Below are 18,557 nucleotides of genomic sequence, written 5' to 3'. Positions count from 1 at the left end.
GCATGCCTGTGGGATATTAAAAAGGCTCACTGTTGCCATCAGAGTCAGGAGCCTGATGTCCTTGGATGCCATGTGAGGAGCATCCATGAGGTTTGCCTTCTCAGGATTTTTTTATTTTTTTTGCTGTGTTGTTTGTGACTTGGTAAATGAAGGTAGTCACACCTCATTTGCGCTCAACTTTGAGTTGATGTGGGTGTTCTCAAATGTCAATTATTTATTTTTGTGTCTTTCTCATGCTGCAAAGTATATGAGTTAATCAGGGTTTATTGTATGGTGAGATTTTAGAGTTTACTCCTTTTATGTAATTAAAATATCCAACTAAATGTAACTGTTATAGGCTGGTGTTGCACAGTAGAACATGAAACTCCAGGCAAGCTAGCAAAACTCACCACTGAATATCACCAGAATAGGTGTCATATTTTCCAAATGGTACAAACTTCTGTTGGGATTGAAGCCCTTTATGTTTTTCTATTCTTTCTAACCAATGGGATATAAACTCGGTACTGTTGTTCCAGCCTTAGGGTTGAATGAGCAGTCAAACATGAATAAGCCTGGGCTACATTTTCTCTGGCTGTGCTGATGCTCCTTAAAGAAAGCCAAACTGCTTCACCAGTCTTTCTGTTGTCTGCCCAGTGAGTGCAGCCTATTCTCAGGCTCTGCTGCAGGGCCTAAAACTGGGACCATTTGTTCTGACCAACGTGACGACTTGTAAGCTTTTCTTGGCTCAGAAAAGCAGCTTAAGGGACTTGATCTTTGGTCTGGTGAGCCCAGCTAGAGCATGCACACGTGCTGGGGCATGCCCCTCACTCAGCCCACCCGGTGCTTGTCCTTAACAGCATAGCTTGGCTTTGGCTTAGTTAACGATGGTGTCAGAGGACAAGGAAGTAATTGACAGGCTGATAGGATGAGCAGAGGAATAGGTCTAACACACCTGACTAAGGGGTGCCTTGAGCAGCACGCAAGCCTGATCCACACTCCCACTGTGTCAGTGTGTGCACAGTGAGCCTTTCAGCCCTGTAATTAACGCAGTGAGACATGAGCCCGTATCAGGGTGGGTATATTCGCACCAGTCACCACAAACATTATGGCTGTGGCTAAAAGTCTGCTTCCGCTACAAACTAGTGGGGCAGGTGCCCAGCTGTAATAATTTCTGTTATTCAAAGTTAAGTTCACTCATAAAATAGTGAAAGTACTGTGTTTAAGATGTGTAGGCTACTGTGGCACCACGTACATGCTGGGGCAAAACAGGAGTGCACATATTACCCTCAGCCAAGATGGCCACAGTACAAAAGACAAGAAATTTGCATTTTCTCTTGTGCTATGTTGGTCTGCAGCTCTGTGTTGTAGTAGAGAAGGAGTAAGTTACCCTTCATTGATTTACCCCACAACTGCACCTGCACACTGGGTCGCCAGGTTTCTGACAGCAGACAGTTGTAGATTGGCATTCTTAGTGGGCCAGACGCATACCTTTCTAAGAGAGGCACTTGCCTTTAACAACAAGAATTTGAAAAATCCACTGGCATAAAGATGAACATTGTAGATCAAATAAAGCAGATTTTCTAATTTCCTGGTAAGCCACAATGGGGGGAAAAATACCAGCAACACGAAACAAGGTGGACAAAGCATTGTGAAAAGATGAAAGAAAGTAAGAATTAGCAGACCTGTTGCAATGTTAACATCCTGTTATTATAAAGATCAACACTTCCTGTAGCTGCTTTTTCCAGTAAAAGCTTCTGAGCTTGGCATACAGCAGGTTTTTTTTCTTTATGAATTAGCATGTTATATAGAGTAGCATCATTTGTTACTATCCACAATCAACTAACTTTTTTTTCCTTTGCTGTACTTTCAATATCAAATGTTCTAATCGAAGATTGAGAACTGCCTGACGAAAACTCAATGCAAGTACTGCAGAGTTGCACAATTCTGTGAACATATCCCGACATTCCCACCAGCTTGCTGTCACGTGGTTTGAAGACAGTGTAAAATCAGAGGTCGCAATTGTTTTGCCTCACGTCCTCAGAATCCATTCCCACACAGATGTTCTGTAGACAGGTGTAAAGAAGGCCCCACACGAGGGACTGGATGTCGGCACTTGAAGCCTCACCCATCACTCACATCCTGTCTCAGTCCTCTGACCCTTGACTCATCTTATCTTGGCGCCTTCTTGTTGTGCCCTTATTCTGCAAAAGTGCATCCGTACCGCTTTCGGTGGAAGGACAGTGTAACCAAACGGAATAAGGCCAGACTGGGATGTGGGCTTCGTCAGCAGGTTCAAGCCTGGGCTGTCTGACTCAGGAGCTTGTTTTAATTCTAACTGAAACAGGAATATTTTCAGTAAAATCAATTTGTTTGTCGGTGTTCAAATTGATAAGCTTGAAACAGAGACTGTACTGTGTGTTCAAATTAATAAGCTTGAAACAGAGACTGTACTGCGTGTTCAGGCTGTACTGCAATATTCTGCAAAGTGTTCAGTCCCTCCCACACAGTGTGCTATTCAACCTGTGCCATTTGTGACACTGTTTTGGGCTTGTTGATAAACCCACTTTGGTGCAAATGGATGAGGCCGCAGTTACATACTGTTCCAGGAAGAATGCTCCTGTTTTCCTTCCTCCTTCCTGGAGCAGCTTGTCACGTTAGCAGCTGAGCTAAATTAATCTGGTAGAGGGAGTGAGAGAGAGAGGGAGAGAGATAGAAAACGGGGAAAATATGATGCTTGTTGAAGACACAAGGCAGACTCAATTAGGCTAAATCTGACTATGGCTTCTATTTTTAGCCGTACAGCTGGGGAAAAAGGGGGAAACACCACTGCCTTCTGACCAATCATGGAGTTTAGCGTTTCACCAATGACAGCACTGAGATGAAGAAGCAATAGGAGAAGTTCCCACCCCTTACTCCGACGGCAGCTACCTCACATCCTTACTCATCATCAAAGCATACACTAAATGTCATTGTTTGCCATTTCCGTGTTAAGAACATAAGTCTAACCCTAGTGGAACAACCTACGTGCCAACTGGGCTAAGTGACTTAAGATATGTGACATTCAACTTGGATGAGTGAGAAAGCGAATGTGTGCAACTGTGTTCTTGAGCACAGAAACATGTATCCGTGCATTAAAGGTTGATGTAGAATATTTGGATTACACGCCGACCCCCACTCTCTATCGGCTGCATCCACAGCTGTAAATAGGATGTGGTCTGACAAGGCAACCCCCTCCCACACATACACAAACACACACATGCCCTCACTCCACCCTGCCCCCAGAGTCAACATCTGGCTGGATCTCACTGGCTTTACACCAGGCCCATTTTAGGAGCCATGCCATATTGGAGTTTTAATCCAAAGCTTCTGCCCTCACCCTTCAAGCTACACACAGCTAAAGTGGAAAGTTAGGGCGGTGGGACATCCCGTTGACATGGGGGTATCCCCAGTTTGAGTCAGTTGCTCCATGTCACCCACCTCAAAAATAAAGCCACAGTGTTCTTAAAAAGGAGTTTGGCAGATGGATGGAGATGTGTGTATTTTGTGTATAATCTATATGGGAGTGTGTATAATATGAATCTGGGTCATTTGCCAAGGATGAGGGTGTTGATCACATCGCTTGTGTGACATGAGTCTTGTACAGTGCATCTAAACTCGTGTCCACCTCCTCCATCTCCGGCTCTGTTTCTGTGGTCATCCATTTCAATAACTCCATCTCTTTGTCTCTCTCCCTCTTTCTTTTCTCTCGCACCCTCTCTCTCTCTTCCAACCTTTGTCAGTGGAGCAGATTAAAAGGCTGTGGGCACGTGTGAACTAATCCATGTGTTAGTGATGGGTTTCAGCCCCAGAGTCTCTTGGCCCTGCCATACAGTGAGCCCCCCCCCCCCCCCCCCCCCCCCCCCCCCCCCCCCCCCCCTCACTCTACTCCAGTGATCTCTGCACGTGTGTGTGTGTGTGTGTGTGAGCGTGTGTATATGAGCGTGTGTATATGAGCACGTGTTTATGCCTGTGGCTGCGTGAAGAGGGCAAATTGCCGCACTATTCTTTCATCCCTCTCGCCATCTTGTGCATCATCTTTGTCTCTCCCCTGTTTCCACTTTATCCCAGTCTGTCCTTCATCCCTCTCCTGCACTGTTGCTATGCATCATGACGGATGCTGTTTGTGGCTTGGAGCAGCTTCAGTGGGTTTACCGTGACAACAGCATTGGCCTGCCTAGTAATCAACTGTGTTTCACTTTATTTACCACTTGCAGCCTTGGGATTGGTTTAACAGGGGTGTGTCCACATTGATTTTTAAAAAAAAATTTCAACTGCCATTTGCATTTTATTGCCCCCAGTTTCCAGTGTGGTTTCAGCCCTGAATCCATATGCGTATTTATACTGAGCTTTACTGCCAATCAGAAGGATGCTCTCTCGCTTCCACACACTGAATCTCTTTTTTGGGATTGAGGTCACAACTGCCTGAATGCTCAGAAATATCAGAGTCCGATTCCCACTCACCCACCCACATGCACCAGTGCATTTTACCCCTTTGCATTCCTTTCTTGTTCCCTGCCATCTAACAGAATACAGGTCATCATTCAGCATAGTTCCCATGGAATCCCAAGTTGTGTTAATAATCGTTTAATTCCGTGGACAAGAAAGCAGTTGCTGTGTGTGGGAAGGGAAATGAGCATTCCCCTCATTCCTCAGCCCTGTTTGTCATATTTAACAATTGGCTGTCAGTTTGGATGGCGTAGTAAAACCCTAAATGGATGATTCAAGTGGTTAGGACGTGGGCCACAGGCCACTATATAGAAGGCGAGAGAGAGTATTTTCTCTTCTTTTTTGAAGAGCATTACAAGTGGAGCCGCTGGTATTAAAGTAACCATCAGTAGACACAAAGTTGTGGTTTTTTAAAAAATATTCACTGTCAGGTGAATAAAGAACTTGAGATAACCATAACTTTTCTTAAGCCTACAGTTGGAGTGCTCTGTCCTTTGTAGCTGCATGAGTAGAGCATGGCTCTAAATCTGCGTAAAACACATGCACTCGTGACATTTTTGATGAATGTGCTCAACACAAAGTATGCATGTCTTTCATGTAGTACTTATCCATAATATTTGGATAAACATGTCACATTTGAGTGGGAACTTGATATGAAAAGAATAGATTTAAGTTGTTTCTATCGCTAAACCCAGTGGAACTCCTGACAGACTGGCTCTGGTTTGTGTCCGTGGCTAGTTTCTGGGCAGATTACACAGACACTCCCCTTCCTCCCCCACTCTCTATAGCTCTCGCCCTCTCTATGTTGCTCTGACTCTATCTGCATCTATCCCATCTGCCTGCGCTTCATAAAGGAGAGGAGGGAATCATCGGTCTGTCAGAGAAAGAGAGTGCCTGCAGTTGCTATAGGGCAAAGTTGCTCTAATCTTGTGTGTGTGTGTGTGTGTGTGTGTGTATGCACAAAACGTGACGGACCAACTGACTCATCATCAGTGGACGCCATAGAACAACAGACTAACCTCAATATACAGCTCTCATATTTGTTTGTCGTTGCCTCAGCAACAAGAGTCTTAAACTCCAGTAGGTTTGAAGAGTTAGTGGCGTGGTCCAGCTCATTGTCCAGTGAGTATTAACGACTTCATAGCACAAGTTATAAGTCATATGCCATCCACGGGCTGATGCTTGAACATCTGTCAAATCATAAATCACCAACACAAAGCCCTCCACACGAAGGGAAACCTTGAGTAATGATTTCACCATCCAAATCCAGACCTATTCAGCATATAAGCTTGTCTCCATGTGCATTTGTCATTTCCTGAACCTGCCATTTATAGCTCAGATAATAAAGCTGTAGTTGGCTAAGCACATCTAGCGAGCTCCAGTTTTGCAGCCAGGCTGCAGGCTCTTTGATGACTGTTCCAGCAGTCAACCTAGTGAGTGGTGGTTTCCCCTATAAAAAAAAGACCTATTCAGTCAGGTGCCACTGTCTGTATGGGTAAACATGTGACCTTGGCTGCAGGCTGACAGCAGTCATGTGAGAGAGAGAGAGAGAGAGAGAGAGAGAAGGAGGGAGAGCGAGGCCCACCTCCATTAAAAAGAGAATGAGAGAAATATATAGGAGGCATAAAAAGAGGAGAATCCTAGAAGGGGCATCTTTAGCAGAAATAACAACTCTGCTGTTTGTGTTAACCCAGAGAACCAGTAAACAAAGGTGGTGAGCAAACCCAGAGGGCTGTGGTGTTTCCTGTAGTTGCACTGTAATGCAAAGGGCACAGCTGCTTTTGTAGTTTTTTCGAGTTTATTCCCAGTCTTCATTCACTTGGAAATGAAGTCAAATGGAGATACTTCATTTTATTATATTGAAATATTGGTTCAGAGCATTTGAATGCATTCTGGCTTCAACAGTGGTTTCTACAGTCCCAGCAAAGCATCATGGGAAACACATGTATGGGCTGCCATGTGGGTTCAACCCTGCCCCTCTCCATGTATATTACATGTCACCATCTGCAGAGTATGGATCAGTGTACCACACGTTCACATGTTTCACTATGTATGGTGTGGGAGAACGAGCCTTCCATGTGATTTGACTGTGTGACTGGTCTGGACCTTTTAAGCAGCCAGCATCTCACGCCTGCTATTTTAAACCATGGATAATAATGGATTTGGAATGTTTAGGAAAATAATGCTCAAAGCACAAAAAGAGAAAAACATCTGTTCCCACATTTTCTGTGTTTGATTTAATTGCCCTCCTCCGCATAGTGAGTTGATTTGCCATTGAGTTGATGTAACGCTCAATGGACATGGCTTAGTCTACTCTAAATGAGGCTTTGCATTACAAAATACTGTAATCACTCCAATAATCTCTAACATCACTGTTAATCATGATTTGCTGCTGCCTTAAATGAGCCTCAACACTAGAGAAAGAAGAAGGCAGAAGAGGAACAATAGGACTCCCTCATAAAGTCAAGTTGTTTTTTTTTCTCTCCCTAAGAGGCGCTGTGTAATGATGTCTTAATTTCCTTTTGCATGTCAGTTTAGGAGATATACCACTGAGACGGTCATTGGTGATGTGTAATTAGTGTAATAACTCTGTGTAGGGTCAGATTTCCTCTCCCTCCGCATATTAGAAGTAGGTCGAATTGGGTGTGTGTGTGTGTGTGTGTGTGTGTGTGTGTTAAATGGGTTTGAGAGAGTGGGGGATTTGCCAAAGAGAAGTGTATTGACTGGTATCTGGGCTGGAAATCTGACCCTCCCCTTTAAGAGCACGTCCAGTAATTATGTCAGACATCTTGGATGGCCTGAGAAGTTATCCATTATTTACATATTCACAAGTTTGGAATCTAGGACAGCCATTTTTTTTTTCCTCCATCGCTCAGGCTTGGACTAACGGTGTTGGTTCCAGGGGACTTTGGAATCAAAAATAAGCAGAAACTAGGGTTTCTTTGTCAGTGCTGTTTTCAGCTGCTTTTGTTTCCTGAAAAGAAGAAAAAAAAATGCCATTCTCTCTGTGCCACTCTTCAGGCCCAGGTGTTCTTTTATTACCATTTATTTTATTCACACAAAAAGAACACTTGCATGAATATGCTTTTTTCTGCTCACCACTCTCTCCTTTCAATACACACTGCCCACAGGAAATATCAGGACTCAGATTTGCACAAATCTATGTCAGACACAAGATAATCAAGCATGGCTTGGAGTTTGTCTAAGTAGCAGATCAAAGACAGAATTGTATACACAGCCATCAAGTAATGTAAAAGTAATTAAATTAACCGGAGCAAGTAAAGCAATGTACATTTTTTCACATGCAATTTAGTCAAAAAAATTACCTGTGAAATAACATCACTGCTCAACAAAAATGAGTTTTGTGTGCCCTGCAAAAGAAAGGAATATTATTAGCATCAGATAATGTGGAGATTCAAAAACCAAATCAGCTCAGGAACTAACTCATGGACTGTAAGGCTCTTATGTATATGTATGTGCAACTACATAAATTTGCCAAATTGCTGACAATAGGTTACAAACATGCGGCTTGTTTTCTAAGTATTAAAAAAAGGTTTTAATATGGAGATGTTCTTGCTTACAAACTGAATGAATCACTTTGGAGGCTTGTGTTTGACCACAAAGATTCTTGGCCTTTAGACAGTTTTGTTTCCCTGGAGCAGGGAATGTCAACTATGGGCCAGCAGAAAAATTGGAACAAGGTTCCTTCGGTCAAAATACAGGTGAAGTTCCTGAGCTTCATAGAAAAGATTCCTGTGCCTGTGGAAAAGTCCCCGTGCTTGAAAAGGCCCAGTACACAGTTTTATCACACAGTCATGTGTCGGTAATATAACAAGACTGAGGATGTGTTCAAAGGAAAATACAAAAGCTGCCTGTGTTTGTGTCTGGACACATCTGGGCTTTACTTTGAGCTTGCTTTTCACAGTATACTCATCATCCCTTTAGAGTCATTAGGATATTTTCAAGTCACTACAGCGATGATTGCTCTTGTCATGTTGATGATGTTGGCATTACAGCTTGTTGCTGCTTCGTTCACGTCACACTGGCAAAAAATTAAAGGGGTATTTGTCTGTTAGTGTTTGTGTCTGAGACCAGTTTTTGACTGCATCATATACCAGAATATGTGTGTATGCATGTATATGTTGCAGTGTGTTCGCCCTTCGATGTGTTCAAAGGCACATGCACGCTGTGTGTGTGTTTGCATGGCTGTTACAAGGACGAAGGAGGAGATTGCAGAGCTGCTGGCGGTGCGAACGAGAGATGTATGATGTGTGTAGGTTCTGTAAGAGCTGTGGTGGGCAGCTCTCTCATACCAGCAGGGAGAGCTTCAAAGTGCTTCTTTATAAACGACTCTGCTTCAGTCACTTTGGAAGCAGTTTGACGCATTTCAGCAACAGATGAGATGCCGAGCAGGGCAGAAATTACAACAGATTTAAAAAAAAAAAATATATATATATATATATATATATATATATAATATATAAATACTCATCTATTACCAATGATGATTTGAATTTGGTTAATCACTTCTCGATGTTGCAGTGTTACGTCACCCTTTGAACAAAGCATGGTTTTGTATTTATATTCACTTGAATTGAAGCAAGTTGGATTTTGGAGGAAAAAGCAATGTGTGCACATGGTTGATGGGGAGTCAGGATGAGGAGGAAAGGTGTGGTGCAGTGACCCGGGGCCGACTGGCTGCTCGCTCACATGTCAAAGCCAAAAGGCAGAGCTGCCTGCGTGCGTACCCATCTGGGGCCCATCAGGAACACAAGCCACAGGAACACACACACACACACACACACACACACACACACACACACACACACACACACACACACACACACACACACACACACACACACACACACACACACACAAAAGAAACACACATGCATGCGCACACACTGGTAGAGTGGAAGTGCCCCACTGTCCCAGGAGGAAAGGGAAGGCTGGCTGTGTCAGTGGTGAGCCTGCAAGTCCTGCCGTGGGATATAACATACAGTGGAAGTGTGTATATGGATGTGTTGGGGGATTTTACACACCTGAATCCTCACTCCTTTTGTTAGTTATGTAATATGCAGGCCTCTGAGGGGCAGTAATCATGATAAAGTACAGGAAGAGGAAGGAATGGGATATGACATGCAATATGCAAACGAATTTGGATTTTTATGATGGTACAATTTCAGTACATTTAGCAATAGTGCAGCATTTGGTAGGTCCAAATCACAGGAGTATTCATTTCCCCCATATGAATTTCGAAATAGTGTTATGATGCTTGATGCTTTATTTATTTCTGAACCAAGCCACCATTTACTTCGACTTCACTGAATAGCAGATGCATGAAAATAAACTGACCATCTTCAGATGTGAAAACTAAATGCTGCTGCCTGTAAAGCTTTTTTACAGACAGGTTTCCAAGCTGTGAATGTTTACTGTGTGAGTTCCAGGTAACTCCCATGAACCTGTGGGGGATCAGCAACAGCAGCTTTAGATGTGGTTTCCTTTGAATTGCCAGTTACATTATAAATCGATCAGTATTAAGGCTCAGGTTCACAGAAGCCCACTGCCTCGCGGCCAGGGAGAGCGTGGGATTTCAAAAGCAGATGTTTGCTAAGGTGTACACAGAGGGCAGCATAACAAACAAAAACAAAATGAAAAATGCTATTATGTTCACATATATATCCAGGAATCTCCCTCTGCTGAATACAAGGAAAACAAGGCTGTTTTGCTTGCGTTGTCTTACTGTCAGTGAGGGATTTTATATCCCTGCTGTGCGTGACAGTTTGGAGCACAGGTCCTGGTAGCAACTGGCCACGTGTTATGTAATCCGCCACAGATGGAGAGTTCCCCATTCAGGCAACCGACAGCTTGCCGTGCCATTCATTAAACACTGCAAATATAAAATGAAGACCCGTCTTTACTTCATAGAGAAATCTTAGAGAAGTCTTTACATCTCATTCTCATGTCACTTGTCACTGATTTTCCACTGTGTCTGTTGTCTTGTTATTCAATCAAGTTTTCTCTGACATTTGTTGTTTTGCTTTCTTCTTTGATTGTAGACCTGCAACAATTAGTTGATTAAACAATTAGTCAATGAATAAAAAAAATGTCAACTTTGATTTTGATCATCAATTTTTCATTTCAGTCTATTTTTCAAGCACAAATGGCCATAATTTGATGGTTACATTTTCTCAAATTTGCAGTTTTTTCTTGGCCTTTATTAATAGTCAATTGAATATTTTTAGTTTTTTAACTCATGATCAGACAAAACGACATTTAATGATGTCACTGGTGCTGTAGCATATTGTTGTGGGCCTTTGTCAATGTTTTATAGGCCATACAATCAATCGATTAATCAAGAAAATAATCTAAAGATTGATTGATAATGAAAATGAGTTGTAAATTTAATATTAATTGTTTCAATGAATTTCTTTATATCTCAACTTGATTAGAGTAAGTGACAAGAATACACTCCTGTGTGCGGACTTGGACTGTCTCTATCTCAGCTTCACATTTAAAACCTTCATTTTATAACCCACAGTTTGGCTAATTTTGCCATATCCTCTGAAAAACGTTTGGCTCTTTCACAAGCCTCTGCTAGGGCAGCAGTTTAACCCTTGATGAAAGCGCTGCCACATCAGCCACACCGACAGCACCCTACTGACTCTGCCTGTCATCCTGTGATGTTACATCCTTTAAACAAGTTTACTTAACCAGTCTTTAGCCTCGGCAGCTGAGGACATGGAAGTTATGGGGCTGCACAGTAAATCCATAGCTGTTTATGTAACTAGCACCAGTCTTTTCTAAGAACCCGGGGAAAGAGTAGGCTCTGTTGCTGGTTGCTGTGTTACGTGGCTGCTAGAGGGTGGAGGCAAAGAGAGATTCTGGCTGCAGCATGCAGGTATTTATGGTCACAAGCTGCCACTCATATTGTAAGCTGCGAATGGCCTAAGCTCTTTGGCTGTGGGTCTATATGACAAACAAGCCTTTTCAGGGATTAGGTGCTTGTCTTGGGGGCATCACCAGTAGCTCTTAGTCTCTGACCTGTAACCCCTCAGTGAGATAGCAGTGCTGGTGCCGCAGACTAACATGATAAATGTGTCTCCGCCTTCACCTAAAGTTGCCTGCAGCTCCAGAGAAAGAATCGGCAGGTTTTTTCTCACAGAATTATTTATTTGAAACACTTGCCTGCTAAGGCTGAAAGTTCCAGTTTTACTTCCCATCACCAGGCAGCTCAGTGAGATGGCCATGAATTACACAATAGCACACCCTGTTCCTCCGTCACTCCCTCTAATGCTTTTTGGGGCTTCTTTGCCCTCTGTAGTTATCAGCATGTTCCACAGCGGAGCACATCATGCACCCAGAGATTAGGACAAGTGCCATGCGGGCGTCTCACATGCGTGTCTATCAATAAGAGGCACGGTGAGGGCGTTTGAACGCTGCCAACCAATAGCTTGTGTTGCTATAAGAGGAGAACACACAGTACATAAGGCAGCTGTGAAAAGGACAAAGACAGGACTCAAAGTGCTGCAAGAGGTGACAGCGTGGCAGACTACTTCTCCTCTTCCTCCCCCTCACCATCATCATCACATGAGTGTGGAATGGTGTTTGTGGTTTCACACTGACTCGGCGAAAAGTGGTGATTCAGCAGCCCAACAAGCGACGCCTCACACCGCACTCACTAATAGAAGTCTTAGCGCTAAGAACCATAATGGGATATTTTGGTGGTAGTCACAGCTAGAAATGTGGCGACGCTCCGCACTGCACACAGTGCGATCAGCGTACCCCTGCATCCTCCGTCCGTTTGTCATGTCAGTGGGTCAGGAAGAAGGGAGGGTGGAAGACGAGCAGGAATGGTTGAAGGTGGAGGTTATCTGGGGTTGTCTGCTGTGGTGGTTGTTTTAATCTGGTTGGGAGTGGAAGAGAAGATCGTGCTGTCCCATGTCTGGAGTTTGTTAACTCGACGCCTGGCAGGCCAGACAGACACACACTCCCAGGCGCATACATGACCAGTGTGTCCTGCTCTGCCCTCACAGCCTTCCTCATCAGGCAGTCCATGCCCATGTGTGGGGAAAAAAAGTTGAGTAAAAAGTAAAACCAAACAGGATGTCCTTACATTATGCAGAAGATTTACGAGTAAAAATGGGACATTCATTAGCGAGTATCTTCTGTTCTTCCATTTAATGTGAAATGATATTTGTGTCAGCTCCTCGGCTACAGCTGCACAATAAATAATTTATTGGCATATCAGCACTGTTGAAACATTCCTTGTACGTAGCCAACTTAATGTGGAAATTGTTGTACAGCAAACATGGCAAACTGCTGTATACAGCAGTTAATGCCTTGTTACCACGTAACCAGGTAATGAGCTTAATTACAGTGTTGAACAAAACAAGCTGAATTGTAATCACTCAGACAAATATTCAGCCGTATTGTCCTCTCTGTCTCCCAGGTGGAGCTGCGTGTTTTCCCTTAGGCTGCTGTGAGAGAGTACAATGTGATTAATTGCCAGCTGATATCTGCTTTTGTGTATGTGTGTGTGTGTGCGTGTGGTGTTGAGATGAGACAAACACAGAAAGGCCTTTCACAGATAAGGAGCGAAGGTGGGCTCTGCTCTGCGCCCTGAATAGAACTGATTACACAGACAGATGACCTGAGCCAGACTGATAGTCATCATGCAAACTCCTAAACTGAAAGTGTGTGTGTGTGTGTGTGTGTGTGTGTGTCTTGTAACTTGCAAACTTTTAGTACTACAGACTGAATCAGGGCACCTCCTCCTTCACACACCAGACATGCAGCACTCGTCTTGTTCGCGTATATTAAGCACACACTCACGCATACTGTACTGGTGTAATGGTTTGCTCTCCTCTCATACTCTTATCAGCACCATCCATGCATAGCTCAACCTCCCCTCCACACACACACAGACAGACAGATATACTCTAGCCGGTGCTCACATGTCTCCACCAGTCTTAAAGCAGCAGAGCGTATCAGAGAGAGCAGTCTAGCCCCGTGAAGTCTGTGTGGTGAATTCCTGCTCTGGTCCCCTGGGTTTGTCTCCTTAGGGCTACCACAGAGATAGTTTCTGAGCCTGGGTCGCTCCACTGAGTTCACTGACTCTTAATGTCTCTCCACCGCTCCCTTCAGGCTAGCTGAAAGGGCAGGTCCTGCTAATGGAGCGCTGATTGTGTTATAGCCGCAATTATCTCTCTTTACCTCTCGAGTTGGGGCCATTAGCAGGATAGATAGTACACGGGGCCTGTGTCCAGTCACAGAATAAGGGACTGTCAGGATGATGGAGCGTATGAAACGAGCAGGGTCCAGGAAATACCTTTACAGCTTTCCTCCCTGGCCCTCCCCGCTCAGCTGGAACTTGTTGTTTGTACTGTAGGTGAGAGGGGTAACTAAAGCTGGGTGCAAGAAATACCAGCAGAGCGTAATGTATCGTCTCAAGGCTCACATGAGACGTGAATCATATGTAACCTGCTGTGTTGTTAAACTATAAGCTGGGGATTTACAATACATGGAGCTGGTGGATTCTCGGAGAGAAATACCAGTTTGTCTTAATGAGCCTACATCCCAAGGTGACAGAATACTGCTCACATTTGGTGAACTGCAGGTTTTTTTTAAGGAAAAAAAATCCACAGATAGATGCTCTTCCCATGGTGAAATCATCAGAGCCCACAGAGAACAGCTGTAAATGTGTTGCTTTTGCTCGAGGTGGGCATAAAGTTATAAATAGCTTGATGTCTGTGTTTAGCCAGTTAAATGTGCACAATAATAACAGAGAAATATACCACAGAGTAGCGTCAGAGGGAGAGAAAAGAGAGTTGGATTAACTGGTGGTTTGACAGTGTTTTAGGGTGAACTGTTCCTTTAAGAACCGTCTGGTCTTTGGTATTTGGCTGCAGTGGAGCGCAAGTACGAGAAGCTGGTTTGAAACAAGATTGCAGAGTTTAAAATCACTACACAGGCTGGACAAGTCTAGTCAGGAAAAGTGACTGACAAACCCAGGTGTACCGGAGCAACCAGGATGTAATGCATTTCATATTTTACTGCCCAACCCTTTCCCTGTCGTCCACTGTGGTTTATCTAATCACCATGTTCCTCTTTCTGTTTCTGTCTTCCGCTTGCAGACGAGCTCACCTGCGGCTGTGTCTGGAGCGGTTGAAGGCCCTCATACCCTTGGGACCTGACTGCAATCGCCACACCACCCTGGGCCTACTCAACAAAGCCAAAGCACACATAAAGGTAAAGGATACCTAGAGCCGCAGTGGGTCCTGGTTACATGTTAGTGCAGGATTTCAGCGAAGAAAACAGCAAGACCAGTGGTGGCACGATGACACATACACAACACACACACAAAGTATTTTGCAGCTACACTGAGCAAAAAAAAAGGTAATGACATATTCATACAAATGCAAAAAAAGATAGATTACTACGCATAAAAATAAATCCCTGCTTTTATTTGTTCTGACCTTTGCTGCCAGATTCAGCCACCTACCACTGGGATCACTGTTGATACGTAGTGCGTTTGTGTTGCTGTGGAGGAATTACATGCGGTTATCGACTGCAGTGTGGATTTTTATTGCAGCTTTGATCGACTAGCTGTTTTCATCACAATACCAGCAAGAGCTGTTTTAGCTTATGAACATGTAAATAGTGAAATAGAATAAATTTAATGAAGTGAACAGCTGCAGTTGTTTCTGCCTCTGTTATTTGGCTGTATGAGATTTATTGAAAAGAAAAAAGAAAAAAAAACGACAACTGATTATTCTAGAGTTACATGATGCGCTGAATGTGCTCTGTATTGTAGCTTGAAAAACAAATGCATCCATAGATAAAACGTTTGGACTAAATGTGTTGTGGATGTGTAAATCTAACACATTATGGATACAAACCAGTATTCAGCTGGTCACAATCTTGAGGAGTGTGTAACACGTTAAGACAACCTGCGTCACGCCTTCCCGTCCACTTTAAAAACAGGCATGTGACTGCCTGAGATTGAGCAGCCTGCATGTGAAAAGTCCTGCGTAGCGTGCATTCATGTAACAGAGGGGGGAAGCATAAAGCCGATATTGTTGTTGTGGACCCCCCTCCCCCTCCCCCCCTTACTACCGCCACCGCTCTGCACTTCTGCTGCTGTCAACTTGAGTCTCTTCAACGCTTATTGATGGCCTATTGTTTTGGTCCGTCGCCGGGAGTCACGCTCGTCACTGTCGGCGACCGTGACATAAGGCTACAAGGTTAGAGCACAACATGGCTGTATCGGTCCCTGCCACGGCCCTCGCTCATATTGTAGTGGCACAAGAGTTAAACAGAGGCAGCGAGTAAAGAAGTCAACACGGTGTAAACGAGGCAGGTGAGGAAAATCATTCAGGACTTGCAGGAGAAAGATCAGAGGGGACACAGGTTTAGTGGCTAAATGTTACAGTGTTTGTGTCTTGACAGCTTTTTGATAACGAAAGGAATTTCCTTACAGACTAACAACATCTACCTATTCAGTATCGCTACATTCTTGCTTAAGGCGTTGTTCCAGCTCTCCTCCTCTCATTCTTACTGTATCTGCTCTATATTTCTTCTCTGTCTCAACCTCTGTCTGTGCTTATATCTCTGCCCCCACCCACTGTTCTTTTATCTCACCTTTTTTCTCAACGTCATTTGTGTCTGGTGTTTTCCCCTCTTATATGCTTACATTTTTCTACAGATACGAGACTCACCCTGGTTCTTGGAACACATAATACATCTTTTCGCTGTCTCTCTCCTCTCTCGCCCCCTGTCAGAAACTTGAAGAGGCGGACAGGAAGAGCCAGTACCAGCTGGAGTCTCTGGAGCGTGAGCAGAGGCACCTCCAGCGCCAGCTGGAGCTGCTAAGGGGAGGCAGCAGTGCTGCAACCCAGAGCAGCCCAGGAGAGGGGGAGAGGATACGCATGGACAGTGTGGGCTCCACCCTCTGCTCCGACCGCTCTGACTCCGACCAAGGTGAGAAAGGCCGCGGTCTTTAGACAGGACTTTTAATTTGGCGACTACAAGGCCAAGAAAACCCTCTAGCTGCTGTCAGGTTGTCCTGGTCAGAGCCCCTCTGGGACTGTATGTGAAGTGAGGTGTTACTGAAAATAATCAACACAGATTTCCTGGATAGAAGTTTAAAATGCAAAAACATAAAACTCAACTGTTTGGCTGCAAGACAACACATACTTTATCATTTTAGAACCAATCAGACTGTTGTATTCCTATTGCTCTACCTATTTTATATTATATTACTTTAAGGATTACTACACTGATATTCTATGTTTTTGATACCAAAACCAAGAGTAAATTGACCCCACCAGTGCCTTTGTAGCTAAAACCTGATGTATCTTTATTTCATCTTCCACAGAAAATACTCAAAAAGAAAGACTAAAGCATTATTGCTATTGTCCATTCAAGGGATGTTTTGGCATTAAAAAAAATTTAATGTTAAGGGCCTTATTCTTAAAGCAGTTCTCCATACATCATTGCCACAAAATATTTGTCTTAGTAGTCACAGTTTGTTTTTTCCCTTTCTTCTCTGTTTGCACCTCTCTGTTCTCGGCTGCAGAGGAGATCGAGGTGGACGTGGAAAGCACGGAGTTCTCCCATGGAGAGCTGGACAGTGTGAGCACGGCCAGCACCAGCGACCTGGACGACCACAGCAGCCTGCAGAGCATGGCCAGCGACGAGGGCTACTCCTCCTGTAGTGTCAAACTTGCCTTCTCCTCCTAGAGCCCCACATCTCCACCACCACCACCTCCCAGCCAAACCCACCTGCCCTCCCATCTGTTTATCCATCCATCCATGCCTACACACATACATACATACACCCAGTAACCTCAGGCGACAGCCACGCCCCCAGCTAATGGCGTTCCCGTCGCTCTGAGCAGCGCCGCCCTCCTGCTCCTAGCCTTTTAGTTGCTTTTTAGTCCCCCCCCTCCTGTTCTGATACCAGGGACCCAAACACATTGACACAGTGATATGAGACTGCCAATTGGTTTTGGTCTTCTTTTAAAGGGAGATCAGAGACTCAGCTGATATGAAACATCATCTTAATTTTTAAACCCACAAAATTGAAATGAATGATTGATTTTACTTCTTTTATTTCCTTGAACCGTCAAATTTCTGAATTTTTTTTCGAAGATTCACAGTCCCTAATTTGATTCAAAATGCACTTAAATTCATATAATACTGAAATAATTCAGAGTTTGTGTTCGGTTCTCTCTCCCATGGGTGCGTGTGTGTGTTTTGAGCTGATCCTGTGTATCCCATCTTAACGTTCTGGTGTTGGGCCTGGATAAACGGGAGCACATCTAATCTGGACTTTAATGAACAGTGTGGGTGAACTTTGAATATCGACACAGCTTGGTTCCTGATGAACGTCCCTCCAGCTCTGAAGTGAATCCTTGTCTTGTCATTTTTTTCATTACCTCTGCTCAACACCGCAGAAGCTCGGACACTCGAATTGGTGCTATTGTGAAACAAACCAACGGGGAAAGCAGATCAGATCCACCACCACTAAGCTTTTAAAGCAAACAAAGCGTGTCTGGCGTGATTGTTTCCAGCCGAGCATGGAGGAAAACAACCACAAAAAAATGGAGGAAAAAAAAAACAACATTCCTGTCGAATGTGGGTGCTCAGTGCATTTTCAAAGAGTGGAAATTGTAACTTTGTGTGTGTGTTTTTGTTTTGGTTTCTTTCCCCTCGACAAGCAGCTACAACAAGCCATCCTGCACTTGCCTACTTTAGAGCTGTCCATAGAAACGGCACAAACTAAGAAGTTAAAAAAAAAAAAAAAAAAAAGAAAAAAGAAAAGAAAACACACAAAAAACAACAGCAACAAGGAAAAAGTCCAAACAACAACAACAAACTTTGGAATAGATGTCCATCCTTTTTCCAGCAGTAACAAGCAATAACTCTTGTAGTTGTTTTTGTCTCGTCAGTTTGCACTCCTTCTTTTTTTTTTTCTCTCCCTAAAGACAAGTGTGTGACCGTCCAAAAAAACAAATTTCTTTTTTTTTTTTTTTTTGTACATACAAATAGCTTAATAAATTAAACTTTAAAAAGGAGTTTTAAAA

General features: G+C 43.7%; 1 protein-coding gene across 2 annotated transcripts in view; it reads left to right on the top strand.

The window, feature by feature from the left end:
* mxi1 (max interactor 1, dimerization protein) overlaps positions 1 to 18,313 on the top strand; it is a 28,938-nt gene extending 10,625 nt beyond the window's left edge. For both annotated transcript variants that reach the window (XM_071504228.1, XM_071504230.1), the window contains exons 4-6: positions 14,604 to 14,718; positions 16,251 to 16,449; positions 17,048 to 18,313. In XM_071504228.1, the coding sequence (XP_071360329.1) occupies positions 14,604 to 14,718; positions 16,251 to 16,449; positions 17,048 to 17,211 (478 nt within the window). In that variant the 3' untranslated portion in view covers positions 17,212 to 18,313. The remainder of the gene's footprint in view (positions 1 to 14,603; positions 14,719 to 16,250; positions 16,450 to 17,047) is intronic.
* The last annotated feature ends 244 nt before the right edge of the window (positions 18,314 to 18,557 follow it).

Source organism: Trachinotus anak, unplaced genomic scaffold (genome assembly GCF_046630095.1).
Source record: "Trachinotus anak isolate AG129_WGS33_773 ecotype Australia unplaced genomic scaffold, CSIRO_AGI_Tana_v1 ptg000019l, whole genome shotgun sequence".
Taxonomy (NCBI): domain Eukaryota; kingdom Metazoa; phylum Chordata; class Actinopteri; order Carangiformes; family Carangidae; genus Trachinotus; species Trachinotus anak.
The sequence above is the reverse complement of the archived record's forward strand: the minus strand, read 5'-3'. Positions and strand labels throughout refer to the sequence as shown.